General features: G+C 46.4%; 1 protein-coding gene across 1 annotated transcript in view; it reads right to left on the reverse strand.

Annotated features, from left to right (window-relative positions):
• ATP1A3 (ATPase Na+/K+ transporting subunit alpha 3) overlaps window positions 1–17,393 on the reverse strand; it is a 32,793-nt gene extending 15,400 nt beyond the window's left edge. Inside the window, exons 1-10 of the mRNA XM_032227804.1 lie at window positions 17,364–17,393; window positions 15,317–15,451; window positions 14,753–14,870; window positions 12,859–13,127; window positions 10,946–11,144; window positions 8,967–9,076; window positions 7,682–7,816; window positions 3,559–3,751; window positions 2,307–2,482; window positions 634–770 (exon numbers count right to left, since the gene is read on the reverse strand). Coding sequence (XP_032083695.1) covers window positions 634–770; window positions 2,307–2,482; window positions 3,559–3,751; window positions 7,682–7,816; window positions 8,967–9,076; window positions 10,946–11,144; window positions 12,859–13,127; window positions 14,753–14,870; window positions 15,317–15,451; window positions 17,364–17,393 — 1,502 coding nt within the window. The remainder of the gene's footprint in view (window positions 1–633; window positions 771–2,306; window positions 2,483–3,558; window positions 3,752–7,681; window positions 7,817–8,966; window positions 9,077–10,945; window positions 11,145–12,858; window positions 13,128–14,752; window positions 14,871–15,316; window positions 15,452–17,363) is intronic.
• Between the last annotated feature and the right edge of the window lie 1,055 nt (window positions 17,394–18,448).

An 18,448-nucleotide genomic window follows, 5' to 3' on the forward strand; every position in this document is an offset into this window, starting at 1 on the left:
CTCCCCGCATGCAGATAGAGTGTTAACTATGGACTGTTATACTTCATCATTGCCATGTTGTTTTTGTTATATTTGTCCTCCTGCCTTTTTCTAAGAAGTCCCAAGAACAGAAATGTTGTGGCAGCAGAGATGGTGGCCGACTCGGACAGTGAAGAGGTTGGGGAGGAACATGGGCCAATTCTGGAGTCTGGGGAAGGCTCTGACGAGGGCTCTGCGTCGGAGGCAGAGATGGGGCCAGGGCCATCTGACATTTATCAGCTGCCTTCGGAATTGGAGATCAGTGGGGCAGAAGAACAGCTGGAACCTGTTCCCAGTATGGGCAGGCTCTTGCACATGGTCATACCTATGGAGCTTTGACTCTGTGCAAGAGAACTAAACTAGTCTGCTCTCCTATGCCTTGTGCTTGCTTGTAACTGCTACCACGTTGGAAGAATCTGCTGTAGGTATTGTACATTTATTCATCTGTTATTATGTGTATAAAGAAGTTAATGAATCCTGCTGAATCAGTTATCTGTGTGTGCTTTCCGGACGTGATTTCTGCAACAAACTCTGATAGATTCCATGATGTCCTGGAAGGTGTTACTTTTTCCCCAGACCCAGAGGTTGACCTCCGCCCTTCTATTTTCCCCTCACCTGGGGTTGACCTGACTGACAGGAATGTTTAACCGGGCAGCAATGTCTTCTACTGTCTCATTGCCCTCTGAGATAATTCCAACACCTTTGGCGATGGCTTTAGCTGTGATGGGATGGTCACCTGTTACCATGATCACCTGCGGAGGAAAAGCAGAGTTAGCAAAGGAGATCTGGGGAACACAAAGACTGAAGCAGAATGAGTTGTCCAACCCAATTCATTTCTAAGAGTTGGAAGAATTGGGGGAGATCAGGTGATAACCTTCTAAGAAGTCCTAGACCAGAGGTCTTCAAACTTGGCAACTTTAAGATTTGTGGACTTCAACTCCCAGAATTCTCCAGCTGGCTGAAGAATTCTGGGAGTTGAAGTCCGCAAGTCTTAAAGTTGCCAAGTTTGAAGACCTCTGTCCTAGACCATTCAAGATTGCTACATCTCCAGTCTGATCCAAGCCAGAAGCTGTCATAGACCTCACATCAAATATGTAAACCTTGGGCCAATCCATTAATTCATTCAAGACAAAAAGGAGCATATTGGATTTTGGACTCTGTTGATAAACTGATTCATTAAAAGAGCATTGGAGTGTATTTATGGCATAGGCGTTTGAGTGACCTTCTACGACCCAGATGAACCATTTCAGATCTTCTCACTATTAGGAGACAATAAAATAAAGACTACTTAGGAGAGCGAATTGGCCTTGTGGAATATCTGGAAAATCGAGATAAAGAGATTTCAAAACAACAAAGCATTCAAGCCGGATAACATCTGGAATTACATCTCCGAATTGGTTAAAGCAAGATGTACACAAAGCTGTTCAATAGCAATAGCAATAGCAGTAGACTTATATACCGCTTCATAGGCCTTTCAGGCCTCTCTAAGCGGTTTACAGAGAGTCAGCATATTGCCCCCAACAATCTGGGTCCTCATTTTACCCACCTCGGAAGGATGGAAGGCTGAGTCAACCCTGAGCCGGTGAGATTTGAACCGCTGACCTGCTGATCTAGCAGTAGCCTGCAGTGCTGCATTTAACCACTGTGCCACCTTGGCTGCATGTTCAGCTATTCATTCCAGGAAATATTTGCAATTCATCTAGACCAGGGGTCTCCAACCTTGGCGCCTTTAAGACTTGTGGACTTCAACTCCCAGAGTTGAAGTCCACAAGTCTTAAAGTCGCCAAGGTTGGAGACCCCCGATCTAGACCAGGCATGGCGAACCTTTTCAGCACCGAGTGCCCGAACCAGAATGTTTGTGCATGCCCGTGCAAGTGTGTGCCTCCAGAGCGCCGGAAACCCGAAAGACCAGCTGGCTTCGCGCACACCAGAGCAGCGGAAATCTGAAGACCAGCTGGCTGGCAGGTATGCGCATGTTGGGAACCCAAAGACCATGTGACTGGTGCATACATGCGCGCATTCCTGTTTTTTAAGGCTATTTTTTGGCTATTTTCGCACGGAAAAGGGCCTGCAAATAGCCTGGGAACGGCCCCCTGGTTTTTGGCTGTTTTCAGGCCATTTCATGGTGCTCTGACGCGGGTGAAGACCAGCCGGCCAGCGTATACAAGCGCACCAGAAAGCAGAAGAGCCGCTGGCGATGGTGCACATGTGCCCACAGAGAGGGCTCTGCGTGTGCCACCTCCGGAGGTTTTCCCCCATCACGGATCTAGACTGTCCAGCTGCTTTACCTTGATGCCAGCGCTTCGGCATTTCCCCACGGCATCGGGCACAGCGGCACGGGGCGGGTCAATCATGGACATGAGTCCCACAAAGCAGAGGTTATCGGTGGAAAAGTTGACGTCGTCGCAGTCAAAGGCGAACCCCTTGGGATACTGCTCTTCAGGCAAGTAGTAGTGGCAGAAACCTGGAAGGGAAAAAGGCAGTCAGGGGGGAAAAAAACAGGGAAAAGTGGACCCAGAGACCTGGAGGGCAGATCTTGCTGAAAACTCTAGGTTTCGAAAGGCTGCATTAAGTCATCAAGTCTAGTATGTCTTGTCTGATGAAAAGAAGGACCAGGGGAGACATGATAGCAGTCTTCCAATATCTCAGGGGTTGCCACAAAGAAGAAGGAGTCAAACTATTCTCCAAAGCACCTGAGGGCAGGACAAGAAGCAATGGGTGGAAACTAATCAAGGAGGGAAGCAACGTAGAACTAAGGAGGAATTTCCTGACAGTAAGAACAATTAATCAGTGGAACAGAAGTTGCCTCCAGAAGTTGTGAATGCTCCAAGACTGGAAGTTTTTAAGAAGAGATTGGATAACTATTTCTCTGAAGTGGTGTAGGGTTTCCTGCCTAAGCAGGGGGTTGGACTAGAAGACCTCCAAGGTCCCTTCCAACTCTTCTCTTCTATTCCTATTCTATTCTGTTCACCATGGATTATAAAGCTATGAGAACTTGATTCTCACAACCCTCTAAGCCGCAACCAAATTTCATTCATGCTTGTCAGATGGTCGCACAATCCCCCAGCACAGTTTGGTGCCCCTTTCAATTAAGTTTCTTTCCCTAACTAAAGAATAATCTTCTTCTTCTCCTCCTCCTCCTCCTCCTCCTCCTCCTCTTCCTCCTCCTCCTCCTCCTCCTTCTTCTTCTTCTTCCATGTCTGTCATTGGATGTTGGAGATTACGTTGGAGATTACGTTGGCGATCCTATTATTATCAACAGCTGCACCAAAAACTGCTGCTGAGTTTTGTCCAAACCACTCCCTTCGATTTTGAAGCCATGATTTGGCAGGTTGTCATCTACCTATCTTGAAACATCTGGATTTTGAAATGATATCTAAGTTTCTATAGAAGGCATTTGACTTCTCGCTGGCTTTTTTTTCAAAATCCTCACTAACTTCTCCAAAATGTTGTATGACATCTAGGCCTTCTGCCCATGGATGTATCTTGCCTTCTTTAGTCCTTCCAACAACCCAACATCCTCTCCCCAGCCATTCCTACCGAGCACCCGCTCTCCAAGTCCTCCAAGCTCCAAGTAGGCGTTCTGGAACGCTTCTTTCAATTCTTCGTCAAGAGGCTGTTCTTTGCCTTGGACCAGAATGGTGGAGCATCGGTCCAGGATGCGCTCAGGCGCCCCCTTCATCACCAGCAGGTAGCGGTTATCGTTGGGATCTTCTGTCTCGTGAATGGAGAGCTGCAAGGGGAGCAGAAATCTCTCAGGACCCAAAGAACCTTCCCAGATTAAAACCAGAGGAATATACTACTGTATTTTTCGGAGTATAAGACACACCTTTCCCCCACCCCACTAAAAGAGGGTGGAAATTTCGGTGCCTCTTATATACCAAATGTAGTCCCACTGACCCCCACCCTTTGGCTTCTGCCTCCCAGAAGTGGAGGCTGCAATAGGCTACAGCAGTGGTTCCCAAACTTGGCAACTTTAAGACTTGTGGACTTCAACTCCCAGAAGTGGGAGACCAAAGCAGAGCTGGCTGGAGAATTCTGGGAGTTGAAGTCCACAAGTCTTAAAGTTGACAAGTTTGGGAACCACTGGGCTACAGCAATCCCTGCAGCCTGAAACAGCTGATGATCAGGAGGCCCCTGCTGAAATCGAAAGTGAAACTTGCTGTTTGCTCCACAAGGCAAATTGCTGGGAGGCAGAGACGGATTTTTTTTTTCTTGTGCTAATCAGGCTGTTTGCCGTTCGCTGCAAGGAGGTAAGTCAATAACAACAAATGCCTGTAGAATGTTCAAATTATTAGACTTATTTTTTTAAAGACTGCTTTATTACTGCTCTAGACAGCTTAAAAAAATGAAGAAGCTTTTTTAAAAGAAATGCTTGATCTGAAGAGGCCCAGTGCTATTGTATCTTCTTTTAAATAGCAGAGAAGAACTATGCTTCCAGAAAGCCACATCAATTTTAACAGCATCTGTACAAGTATAGTCTGAAATGCAACACCACAAACAGTGTATATTGTCTTTCATGTTTGCTGTTTGTCGCAAGGAGGCAAATTGCTGGGAGGCAAAGGTAGATATTTTTCCCCCTTGTTTTCCTCCCCAAAATCTAGGTGCGTCTTATACTTCAAATCATCTTATACTCCAAAAAGTACAGTACTTAACACAGATCACGCATGGAGTGCAACACAGAATGGGAAAAAATGTGACGCCTATAAAAGCAGGCAAAGTTTATATTGTTTGAGGGGGAGGGGCTTGGTGCTCTTGGTGAGCTTGGTGGTTTTCTTGCAGTGCCCTGATGATGTTCCCTAGTGTGGTGATGAAATGTCTGCCAGGAAACCACCAAGCTCAGAGTTCACCTAGGATCCCCACGGTTCAATCCTGAGCTGCCAAGATTCACTTCGAAAGCTCGGATTGCATGTCACAACCATCTCGATTTGTTTGAGAGCCGAGGTGGCGCAGTGGTTAAATGCAGCATTGCAAGCTACTTCAGCTGACTGTAGTTCTACAGTTCGGCTGTTCTAATCTCACCGGCTCAGGGTTGACTCAGCCTTCCATCCTTCCGAGGTGGGTAAAATGAGGACCCGGATTGTTGTTGGGGGCGATATGCTGACTCTGTAAACCGCTTAGAGAGGGCTGAAAGCCCTATGAAGCGGTATATAAGTCTAACTGCTATTGCTATTGTTTTATCACGCCCTGGAAAACGACAACAACTTGACACCGGGTGTCCTAAAAGTGCTGGTTCAAAAGGCAACCGGGTTTTGTTTTTTCTCTTGACGGCATTTTTCACTTCTCATCCAAGAAGCATCTTCAGTTCATGAACTAAAGAAGCTTCTTGGATGGGAAGCAAAATGTCTTCAAGAGAAAACAAAAACAAAGTGGAGTTGCCTTTTGAACAAGTACTTTTGGCACAACCATGACTAACAATCTCCGTAAACGTTGCATCAGCCATCAGATGTTAGCAAACATCTGCCGGTTTTGGACATAAGCGAAAATAGTGGCAATGTATCGATCAATCCTGACTGCTCTTTAGAAGGCCAGATCCTGAAGATGAAACTCAACTCCTTTGGCTACCGAATGAGAAGGAAGAAGGACTCCCTGGAGAAGAGCCTCATGCTGGGAACGATGGAGGGCAAAAGAAGAAGAAGGGGACGGCAGAGAAGGAGGTGGCTGGAGGGAGTCACCGAAGCAGTCAGTGTGAGCTTCAATGGACTCCAGAGGATGGTAAAGGACAGGAAGGCCTGGAGGAATGTTGTCCATGGTGTCGCAATGGGTCAGACACAACTTCGCAACTAACAGCAATAAATATCAATATTACATAGAAGCACACCGCCCCGATTTCTCTCTGGAAATGATTTGCCGATTTTATTCCAGGTCATAGCACACTGGGAATCCTAGCTAATCCTTCCCGTATGTCGGCGTAAAAGATGGGGATTAAAGCTGATGGGCCTGAGATTCCCAGAATGTGGGGACTGTCTTGGCTCTACAATTTGAGAAGGGAGAACCCTAAATGGGACAGTTCTGATAGACAAGCTGGCCAGACGCACATTTCATGATAAACGACTTCATCCAAGCTTCCAAATTATGCATTCTTCTTCCTTTTTAAATGGGGTTGTTGTTTTTTTCTTTTAAAAAAAAAAAGGGTTGGGGGAGTCAAATTAGAATAGTGGTTTTTTTTTAATTTCACAAATGTTTTTTATGGCAATGCAATTCCCTTTGCTCCAAAAACAATATTTTTTTTAAAAAAATACTCTTGACATTGTCAAGAGACAAGCCAGCTGTGACTCGGATGGTAGTTGCTAAATTAGTAACACGGTTGTTAATTGAATCAGGCTTCAGATTACACAGTATTAGATAAACTTTTGATAGAGACAGAAAACAAGTTGATCAAAGTGCTGTATAGATTTTTATTGGAATATAAACTCGAGGAGGAACATGTCAAAGAAACTATGGTCGCCTGGGCGAAAAATTTTGGTTATAATGTGGAATTGGCTAAGTGGGAAAAAACTTTGGATGCTTAATTGCAAACTAACATTGGCTACGGCGTATAAAGAACATCTTTATAAGATGTTCTACAGATGGCATCTCCCCCTAGCACGGCTCTCCAAAATGTTTAAAAATCTGGCCCTAAAGAGAAACAGAGCCGAGGTGGCGCAGTGGTTAGGGTGCAGTACTGCAGGCCACTTTAGCTGACTGTGATCTGCAGTTCAGCGGTTCTAATCTCACCGGCTCAAGGTCGACTCAGCCTTTCATCCTTCCGAGGTGGGTGAAATGAGGACCCGGACTGTGGGGGCAAGTTGCTGACTCAGTTTGCTAAAAAATTTGTAAACCGCTTATAGAGGGCTGAAAGCTCTATGAAGCGGTATATAAGTCTAATTAATAATAATAAGTCTAATTAATAAATTGTTGGAAGTGTAAAAAAAACACCAGGCCCTTTTTATCATTTGTGGTGGACATGCAATGAGGCCAAAAGATATTGGGAAATGATTCAATCATGGTTGGAACAAGTGGTGGGAGACCAAATTTTGTTTAAACCAGAAATTTTTCTCCTAGGCATAATACAGGAGGGGTTTAAGAAAAATGTACTCTATCTAATTATACATGTACTAATTGTGGTGTCCACAATTCTTGGGCAGTATTGGAAAAAAGAAAATACGCCATCAGAGCTAGATATAATCAGGAAAGTGTTGACCTGTGCGGAAGCAGATGGGATCACTCTTGAACTTAAAAATAAAGGGGGAATCAGAATATTTTGAAGTCTGGAACAGATTTTATGACTGGTATAAGACAAGGTGACAAGACTGGAACAAACTGTATATATACCTGGGTTCTTTTAAAGTTAGTTCAGCAAGATGAAGCTAAAGTCAATGTAGAATGTCATTAATTTCTTTATTTCTTTATTTCTTTTTTTCAATAGATTTTAGACTGTGTTTGTTAAAAATCCATACCGTGTAGGGGTTCCGGGAAGTCAGGGGGGGGGAGGAGGGGGGTTGGGGGGAGGGTGGAGGGAGGGAGGGGCATACATTAAGCTAGACAAGAATTTGGTGGTAAACTAGAATTATTTTGACACACAAAAATTGTACTTCGATGTCTTACTGATTGAGGAATGATGAAATGTTTGTTTTAAAAGAAATAAAACTTTTGAACCTAAAAAAAAAAAAAGAACCCATACCTGGTATTTGTTGGTGGAGTTGAAGGGGATTTCTGCCACTTTTTTATTCTTCTCCCTCATCAGTTTCACGGAGCCAGACGAAAGCTCGATACATTTCAACAGGGCGGATTCAGAAGCATCTCCTGCTACGTCACGCTTGGGGAGGTGAAATAGGATCATTTCAGTGTCCTGTGTTTGGACAGGCAGCCTGGCCTTCTCTCCCGCACCATTCCCCACCACCCCACCATCCTGAGGATGGAACTAACAACATTCATAAGTGTAGGAAGTAGTGGTGCCACCGGAGAACATTGGCTGCCAGGTTTGATGGGTTCAAAAATGTCCAGTATAGTTCTTGGAGGAAGGTCTATCAGAAGGTACCAGACCTGATGATCAAGTGCTGCTTCCAGGCATGGAGTCAATCTAGGTCTATTTAGGCCTTAGATGAGCAACAACAGATATCTTGATCTCCTAAATATATCAGGTGGGCCACCAAATTGTTCTGATTGAGGCTTCCCAAGAGCATGAAGCGAACGCCTAGTCCTGACAAAAACTCCTTTTATTAATTGACTGTGAATTCTGCTCATTCACATCCAGCCAAGTCTAGGGAGGATTTCCAGTCACAGACCTTATCTGGCTTGGAGAGCTGCCAGGCGGATATCTATGAAACTTGGCAAGGAGTCTCAGAGAGTCACTAACCAATTAAGCGAATTAATTGTCTCCTGCAAACTCCACTCCCTTTTCACTCCTCTTTTATTCCCTCTGGGAGAGGCCATTCATCGTCCACCTGTTGGCCTTCCTCCCAAGTCGACCCCTGTTCTTTAGTTCCCTTCGTCTGGCAGCTCTGCACATGGGCACACTGGGAACAGGCTCCAGCTGTTCTTCTGCCTCACTGCTGTCTGACTCTGAAGGCAGCTGATAACTGTCAGATGGCCTTGGCCCATTCTCTGCCTCCAATGTAGAGCCCTCATCCGAACCTTCCCCAGACTCCAGGACTGGCCCAGGTTCCTCTCCAACCTCCTCACTGTCTGAATCTGCTGCCAGCTCTGCTGGCTGCTTGCGAGCCACAACACAAGTTAGATGGAATGCTCGTTATTAAGATCTAGGCCTGATCCAGCAAGCCTATTTTCAGATTCTCATATTTCATCACACGGTATAGAAATTAAAATTCTTTTCCTTATCCTTGACCTTCAATCCTCACATCTTCACCTGTCCTTAACCCCAGCACAGTGGCCATTCTCAATTTACTAGATACCGCTAGGGCCCCTGTTGATGTCTGCTCACAAGGAGTGGGTTCCCCTCCACTCACCTTGAGGATGGGCACGTTCTCTTGACCCCCTTTGAAGACAGCTCGGTTGCAAAGCCCAGCAACATGAGACAAGGCCAGCCAGGTGGGGGAGCTCTTATCGAAGGCCGTGCCTGCAATGAAAAAAATAAAGGAAGATGGTGAGGGGCGAAGTCCTAGGCAGTGGTGGGATTCAAATAATTTAACAACCGGTTCTCTGCCCTAATGACCAGCTGGGTAGGCGGGGCTCGGTGGTCATGTGACTGGGTGAGCGTGGCCAACTCAACGTCACTCACGTCGATGGGCGCTTCGCCTTAGCTGCGACAATGTCATAAGGGTTAACTGGAGAGGCAGTTTCTGTAAGCAGGGCAATAAAGATGAGGCTAGAAACAACACCAGAATGTTTCCTTCCTTCCTGCCTTCCTTACAGGATTAGCCCTGGAAAGTGGGGAAAAAAACAAAATATTTCTTCCAACAACCGGTGCTCCCAACTGCTTAGAAAGTTAACAACTCGCAGTGGTGGGATTCAAATAATTGAACAACTGGTTCTCTGCCCTAATGATTTCTTCCAGCGATCAGTTCACCAAACTGCTCAGAAAGTTAACAACTGGTTCTCCTGAAGTGGTGCGAACTGGCTGAATCCCACCACTGGTTCTAGGTTAAGAAAGGAAATTGATTGAACTGGAGGCCAGGTGTCAATCCTGTCCTGACCGAAGCCATTTCATCTGTTTCAGTGTTGCTACACTGGAGCTGAGGGTCAGGGAGGTGGGATTTGAGATAGTGGGATTTTTGTAGCCAAAACAAAATATTTTCTCTTGGGAACCAAGGACATTCTCACATCTGGAAAGAAGAAGGTGGAGTGATGCCACCCGGTTGTCGGACTGTACAATGATTGGACTGTGGGACTGATTGTTTTGAGAAAATAGAAAATCTTTTACTTTTAATGGGGTGAAAACCACGGGAGTTTTAGAGTTGGTTTTCCCCAGATATGTGCCAATATAAAATTGTTCTGACCGAAGCTTCTCGAGAGCATGAAGCAGACTCCTTGTCTCAACAAAATCCCCTTTTATTAATTGAATGTGAATTCTGCTCATTCACAGCGAGCAAAGTCTTTCGAAGGAGGATTTACAGTCACAGACCTTATCTGGCTTGGAGAGCTGCCAGGCCGATATCTTCAAAACTTGGCAAGGAATCTCAGAGAGTCACGAACCAATGAAGTGAACTAATTGTCTCCTGCAAACTCCACTCCCCTTTCGCTCCTCTTTTATTTCCTCTGGGAGGGGCCATTCATCATCTGGCCTTACTCCCAAGTCAACCCCTTTGCTTTAGCCGTTCCCTTCGTCTGGCAACTCTGCGCATGCGCACACTGGGAACAGGCTCCAGCTGTTCGTCTGCCTCGCTGATCTCTGACTCTGAAGGCAGCTGATAAATGGCATACGGCCCTGCCCCCCTCTCTGCCTCCGACACAGAGCCCCCATCAGAGCCTTCCCCAGACCCCAGGACTGGCTCATGTTCCCCCTCCTCACTGTCTGAATCTACTGCCATCTCCGCTGGCCACTGGGAGGCCACAACCGATATTTCCAATAAAAGCAATGTTTGAGGATATCATCGGCCTCGGAGTCTTGCTTGCAATGGATTTATTACTTGGAACCCTGGCATTAAACCGACTTTTTGACACCAGAGAGAAAAGGGGAAATCGGGTGAAGGAGAAAGAGTATGTGTGAATGGGTCAAATAGTGAAACAAGGGAAAGATGGAATTTCAATCCAGGTTCTACATCAGCCTTTCTCAGTCTGTTGGACATAATTCTCACCATACACAGCAAAACTGGGAGGATCTGTCGTGGATCTAGAGCTGAGTTAGAGATCCCAAGAAGACAGGAACCCCGATCCCATCCTCAGCTTCCTATTCTTTCACCCACGAAGAGGTCATCTGTCAATTCTTCTTAATGCAAGATAGAAAAAGGGCCTCTGTAGTCCTCTTTCCCCCCACAATAATCCTCACCAGATTGATCCTCGGTGGTGTCAGCCTCATGGATCTGGTTGTCAAACCACATGTGGGCCACAGTCATTCGGTTCTGAGTCAGGGTCCCTGTCTTGTCGGAGCAGATGGTGGAGGTGGATCCCAAGGTCTCCACAGCTTCCAGGTTCTTCACCAAGCAGTTCTTGCGAGCCATGCGCTTGGCGGTCAAGGTCAGACACACCTAAATGGGAGGAATGAAACTTAGAAATGGGCGAAGGAAAGGACTCCCAGCAGAGATGCCCAATCGGGCATTTTCCCTTGTAACTCAAGAGCCTTCCAATATCTGAGGGGCTGCCACATGGAAGAGGGAGCCGAGCTATTCTCCAAAGCACCTGAAGGCAGGGCAAGCCGAGGTGGCGCAGTGGTTAGAGTGCAGCACTGCAGGCTACTTCAGCTGACTGCAGTTCTGCAGTTCGGCGGTTCAAATCTCACCGGCTCAGGGTTGACTCAGCCTTCCATCCTTCCGAGGTGGGTGAAATGAGGACCCGGAGTGTTGTTGGGGGCGATATGCTGACTCTGTAAACCGCTTAGAGAGGGCTGAAAGCCCTATGAAGCGGTATATAAGTCTAACTGCTATTGCTAACTGCTAAGAAGCAACGAATGGAAACTAACCAAAGAGGGAAGCCACGTGGAATGAAGGAGAAATTTCCTGACAGTCAGAACAATTAATCAGTGGAATGACTTGCCTCCAGAGGTTGTGAGTGCTTCATCACTGGGGGGTTTTAAGTTGTGGATGCTTCAACAATGGAGGTTTTTAAGAGGAGATTGGATAACTGTATGTCGGATACAGTGGTGGATTGCCAATTTTTTTACTAGCAGTTCGAGCACACTCCTGCGAGCAGGACACTTCCGTTCATGCGCAGAAGCATCCAGGCGGGTTGGCGAGCCTCCTGCCACCGCGCTACTACCAGTTCTGCCAATCCGGGCTGAACTGGGAGCAACCCACCTGTGGTCTGGTATGATGTAGGATCTCCTGCTTGAGCAGGGGGTTGGACTAGAAGACCTCCAAGGTCCCTTCCAACTCTGTTATGCTATTATTCTTTTTCAAAAAGCGAGGTCAACTTCACGTCGTTGTTTTTTTCTAATGGAATATTGAGACATCATTATCATCACCACCTTTGGGAAACCAAGATATCAATATAGTTTTTTTAAAAAAAACAGATATAACAGAATAACAGAGTTGGAAGGGACCTTGGAGGTCTTCCAGTCCAAGAGCACTTAGACTTATATACTGCTTCACACTGCTTTACAGCCTTCTCAGAGCCGAGGTGGCACAGTGGTTAGGGTGCAGTACCGCAGGGCACTTCAACTGACTGTTATCTGCAGTTCAGCGGTTCTAATCTCACCGGCTCAAGGTTGACTCAGCCTTCCAGCCTTCCGAGGTGGGTGAAATGAGGACCCAGACTGTGGGGGCGATATGCTGACTCTGTAAACCGCTTAGAGAGGGCTGAAAGCCCTATGAAGCGGTATATAAGTCTAACTGCTATTGCTATTCTCTAAGTGGTTGACGGAGTCAGCCTCTTGCCCCCAACAATCTGGGTCCTCATTTTACCGATCTCAGAAGGATGGAAGGCTGAGTCAACCTTGAGCCCGTCAGGATCGAACTTCTAGCAGTGAGCAGAGTCATCCTGCAATGCTGCATTCTAACCACTGTGCCTCTACGGCCCTCAAGCAGGAAACCTTATAGCATTTCAGACAAATGATGATCCAATCTCGTCTTTAAAAAAACTCCAGTATTGGGGCACCTACAACTCCTGCAGGAAAGCAGATCCATTGAATTAGTTGTCCTATTGGGAAACTTCTCCTTCGTTCTAGGTTGCTTCTCTCCTTGATTAGTTTCCATCCATTTTTTCTCAAGGAAGTTCTTTGGTAGACCATCTTGTCAAGGTACTTACTGTGACTGTAGCCAGGAGCCCTTCAGGGACGTTGGCCACAATGATGCCGATGAGAAAGATGACAGCTTCCAGCCACGAGTAGCCCAAAATGAGAGAGAGCACGAAGAAGGAGACTCCCAGGAAAACGGCCACACCTGTGATCAGCTGGATGAAGTGCTCAATCTCCCTAGCGATGGGGGTCTTGCCAACTTGCAGGCCCGAAGCCAAGGTGGCAATTCGACCCATCACAGTCCGGTCTCCAGTGGCAATGACAACCCCGCGTGCTGTGCCTGGTGGGAGAAGAGGCAAATTGGTGGGCATGCATTCCCTCTCCAATTTTCTGCCCCTCTAACAATTTCCAGATCTGGCGGGTGACTGTAGGTCCCAGAATTCCCAGCTACCCTGTTTCCCCCAAAATAAGACCTCCCCGGGTGAATAATCCCAATCGGGCTTTTGAGCACATGCGCTAAAATAAGCCCTCCCCCGAAAATAAGCCTTCCCTGAAAATATTTAGTCGGTCCCCACCATTTCCTCTGGTTGCTTCTCGCACAAACACGAGGTGAACAAGCAAGGCTGGAGGGGGGGGAATGGAGGGGGAACGTCCCCCATGCACGCCAGGCGCCCTTACCTAATGGCTGCTCCTGCAGCCCTAGCCACCGCGCCCCTTCTGTCACGTTAATGGCTACCGCAAAAAGAGCAGCAGGCCCAATGACGCACAACACAGCAACAGCCATGAGTTGACCACACTTGCAGCCTCAAAAATTATGAGACCTCCCTGAAAATAAGGCCAAGCGCTTATTTTTGGGGGGTGGTGAAAGAAAATAAGACCCTGTCTTATTTTTGGGGAAACATGGTAACTTGACCATTCTGGCTACAAATTCTAGAAGTTGTAATCTCATCTGAGGTCGGAGAGCTCTGCTGTGGATTTGTGTTGGATGTTCACTGCCCATGGCCGTATTTAAATGAATTTTAGGAACCGCCGTTTGATAACAGAACTGTAATCTACAAATCCCCCTGGTTCCTTGAGGAGAGAAACCATTAAGCTAATTTAGGATGAGAGCTTAAGTGTCAAGCGCCAGGGAAATCAGAGGTTCCAGGCAGTACAAAGAGCTATAAAGATGTATTTGCAAGCTTAAGCTCTCTACATGAACCTGAGCTACTAACAGTCAAAGCAAATAGCCGGTAGATAAGAATGAACGGAATTCACGGTGGGCTGGGCTCAGATCTCTTGTCATCATGAAGGGATTCGAGACTTATGAGGTGCTTGACCCTTCCCTCAGGCTCAGCCTGGTGAACTCCTACGTTAGGTAAGCCCTTACTCAATTACTCTAGCAATCCTTCTCATAAATTAAGGCAGACATACGCCCTAGCAGTCACAAAACCAATAGAAACAAATAAAAATACTGTGCTGCAGGGGTGGGATTCAGCCGGTTTTGACCGGTTTGAGAGAACTGGTCTGACGATCAGTCGGGAGAGAACCGGTTTGCTCCGACAATCAGGTGATCCGTGCAGCAGAGCAGATTGTCGCGCCTCGGCTGTGTTACTCCCCAGAAGCAACGTGGAAGGTAAGTTTTGTTAAAACAGTGCACGGGAACGAAGCACGCCATCACCGAACCGGTTGTTAAACCGGCAGGATCTCACCAAAGCTGTGCTAATACGTTCTCTTAAATCAGTGGTTTTCAAATTAGGCAACTTTAAAATGTGTGGATCAACTTCCCAAATTCCCCAGATAAAGGACAATACTCAGGGTCCTCTGATCTGTGTCCAGTAAAGTTTGTCTATTCGAATTGTAGCAGTGATATCTAGACCGGGGGACGAAGACTCGTATCAGTTCACAGCGATGTTTTTACTGGGACGTGGTTTCTTGGTTCTGGTCTGCCCTAGAAGGTATTCTAACTCAGACACAAGGCCCTACCTTCGACGCAGTTGGTAGAGAAAAAAGTGATATTCCTGGTCTCAAGAGGATTGTCATGGGTACAATCTGGAGAACGGGTCTGGGGTTCGGATTCACCCGTCAGGGAAGAGTTATCCACCTAGGGAGAAAACGCCACGCCATGTCAGTTTGCAGTGAAAATTATCCTGGTTTTCATCTCCAATTTGGCAGGTCAACAAGCTAACAGATCTCGAGTAGAGTAATCGTCACAACTCATTTGAAAGGACAGATGGTTTGGGCCTGTTACGTAAGTCCAGGAAAGCTGATCACTTTTGTGACAAGGATCCAAATTCATCTGTCTTCCCCTTCCCCGTATCGAACAAAAGGAACAGGGAAATCCGAGCTACAAGGTTGTGCAGCGATACGAGACGGGGGCACAACACTGATCTTGTGCTCCGTAATCTGATCTCTCTGCTTAATTTGGTTAATGGGAGAGAACAGTTGGTAAAGGACAGGGCGAATTGCTCTAATCCCCCACGGCTTGAGAGTCTGTTGCAGAGCTGAAAGGAACAACAGCTGAAAGAAGACGGTAAGATCTCCACCAACCTTGCAACCGTGAGCCGAGATGATCCTTAGGTCAGCTGGGACTCTGTCGCCTCCTTTCACCTCTACGAGATCGCCAACCACCACATCCTCAGCGTTCAGCTGCATCTTCTCCCCTTCTCTAATCACCAGGGCTTGCTTTAGATTAGAAAGCAAACTTCATTCCATTAAAAAAATATTCTGGATTTTCAGCCATGCCGACACATGTTCCTCTTAAATGTTTCTTTTGTAAATCTATCCTTTTCAGCAGCAACACAATTCTCACACTACCTAGGAATTGTCCCGTAGAGGGACCCAACACAGCTGGAGTTTGCCATGTTGCCTCCAGAAGAGAACATGGTGTCATCGCTTGTAATTATTATTTAACACATGTACAGCAGATGTAGCGTCTCCTACTTGGGCGGGGGGTTGGACTAGATGATCTGCAAGGTCCCTTCCAACTCTGTTAATCTGTTATCTTGCAAAGATTTCATATCCGATTTCATAAACCCGAGATTCTAAACGGTTGTGTTCCCTCGGCAGCCTTAACCAGAGAAATTTCGGATTAACCCCCTCTGGACAGTGCACATTACACTGGATCTTAAATTAATTTAATGGCCAGGGTTCACACAACACACCAGAAAAACAAGGTTAAAACTAAACTCAGTATGGCACCTGACGACCCCTCACTCCTTCTCACAAAATCCCCTGAAATGGCTCCTAACTTCTGCTCCCATTTTACAAATAGCTGAGCTGAAAGACAATGAAAACAATACCTATACGGTGTGTAATGTCCCGCAGTTATCTACGCATTAATAATGATCTAGTAATATTTCCTTATACATTTTAGGGACCTTTCCTTCCATAATTGGTGTTTTCTTTCATGCTTTTGGATTTCTAATTTCTGTTTCCGTTAGTTGGCAATTGCTAAAACCAATCCCACGTGAAAAAGTATTCAAAGCCTTCTTGGTTTTGTCAATTTATTTATTCCTGCACATTGTAATATTTATTCATTTACCTATCTCTGTTTTTCCACTGTTGTGCAAACACAATTCCAGCAGCTGCTAACATGTGTAAAATTAAATATATATATTATAATCCCTTTCAAATAGCCAACAAAATATTTCTGGTTTTAATTCCATATCTTGCTTTACGATTGCTTCTAACCACTAACTTCTGAATAGCTACTTGGACCGACCTAAGTACTAATTCATAATTTCATATCCGGTCACATGGGCGGCAAGCCACTCCCATCCGGTCACATGGGCAGCAAGCCACTCCCATCCGGTCACATGGGTGGCAAGCCACTCCCACAAAGGAGGCCACACCCACAGAGTAGGTTCCAACAATTTTTGAAACCCACCACTGCTATAAGACATCACCTATAAAGATGGCTTGGGTCTAACTTTACAGGATTTTTTTTTTCTCTGTGCTCTCGGTCATTTTATCTCCTGATGCTCCTGCTGGGTTGATTTCCCTGATGATACTCCCCTTTCCCTCTCTTATTCACTGTCATTACTTTTAAAGCCCTACATGGCTTAGGACCTGGCTACCTGAGAGACTGCCTCCTGCCACATACCTCCCAATGACCAATAAGATCTCACAGGTTGGGCCTTCTCCGGGTGCCGTCAACCGGACAATGCCGGCTGGCGGCCCCTTGAGGGAGGACCTTCTCTGTAGCTGCTCCGGCCCTGTGTAACGATCTACCCATAGAGATCCGGACCCTTCCCACTCTCTCGGCCTTCTGAAAAGCCACGAAAACCTGGCTGTTCCGGCAGGCCTGGGGCTGTTGAATAAAGTCCACCCCCACTTAAACGGAATGTTTGGTGTGTTGTTTTTTAAATTGTATCTCTTCTTTATTTTTAATTTTAACGTTTATTTTTGTTTCTGTAAGCCGCCCAGAGTCCTATGGGATTGGGCGGTATATAAACTTATTAAATTGCTAAATTGCTAAATATATTTATTCATATCAAACCACAATCCTCCCTGACTCCACTTGGGACACCGGTGGCGCAATTCTCTGACAGACTTCCTGGACATTGGTGATGATATAAAAGAGAACTTGTCATACCTGGGGCACCATGTTCTTGAAGGATTCCATAATCTTAGAGCTTTTGGCCTCTTGGTAGTAGGAGAAGCAGCCGGTGATGATAACGACAGCAGCCAAGACAATACCCAGGTACAGCTGTCCAAGCGCAGAAGCAGGAAAGGTTGGGTCATCAGAAGGTCCTTGAGATGACCCTTCTCCATTCCTCCCACAAGGACACCTTCCAATCAAGCCATCCCACCCAAACTCACGTTGTCTCTTGAGGGGTCATCTTCCGTGGCTGCCAGGATGCCGTAGGTGAGAAAGCAGAGTATGGCACCGATCCACAAGAGGATGGAGAAACCTCCGAAGAGCTGGCGACAAAACTTGACCCATTCCGGAGTGGTTGGGGGTGGGGTGAGAGCATTGGGGCCATCGCGGGCCAGGAACTCTTGGGCTTTGCTGTGGGTCAAACCCTGGTGGTCAGAGAGAAAGAGAAAGGAGGGGTGAAACCACGGGCTGTGAGAGAAGCATCTGTGCATCCCTTCACCCTTCCGATGATTCTTTTTTCCCTGCGGAGCAAAATTCCAAATTATAAGGGATAACCATTTGTCTGAAATTATATAGGGCAGTGTTTCTCAACCTTGGCGACTTTAAGTCCTGTGGACTTCAACTCCCAGAATTCACGCTGGCTGGGGGATTCTGGGAGTTGAAGTCCAATGGACTTAAAGTCGCCAAGGTTGAGAAACACTGATATAGGGTGTGCTGAATGAGCAAGAGGTTGCAGTAGAAGACCTCCAGGGTCCCTGATTGAAACTTTTTTCAATCAACTTTTGGAAAAAGAATGTTATTATGGCTACACATCACCCAACTCTGTATAACCCCCCCCTCCCATTCTCCCACAGTAGAAAGTGTGGCAGGCCTGAAATCCAAAATTACACAGGTGCCCCAAAAGTTCTCTATCTGCTGGTCAGCTGATTTCCTTCACCAGCAAGGTCATGGTGCTCTGGAGCCTCCAGGTAGATGTTCAACCTATCTCCAGTCCTTGAGGAAAAGAAGAAAAATCCACCAGCCCTGAGTGGAAAGTCCTCACCTGCACACAATCTGTGTTGTATTTCCGGCAGACTTCC

This window comes from Thamnophis elegans, chromosome 12 (assembly GCF_009769535.1).
Source record: "Thamnophis elegans isolate rThaEle1 chromosome 12, rThaEle1.pri, whole genome shotgun sequence".
NCBI classification, from domain to species: Eukaryota; Metazoa; Chordata; class Lepidosauria; order Squamata; family Colubridae; genus Thamnophis; species Thamnophis elegans.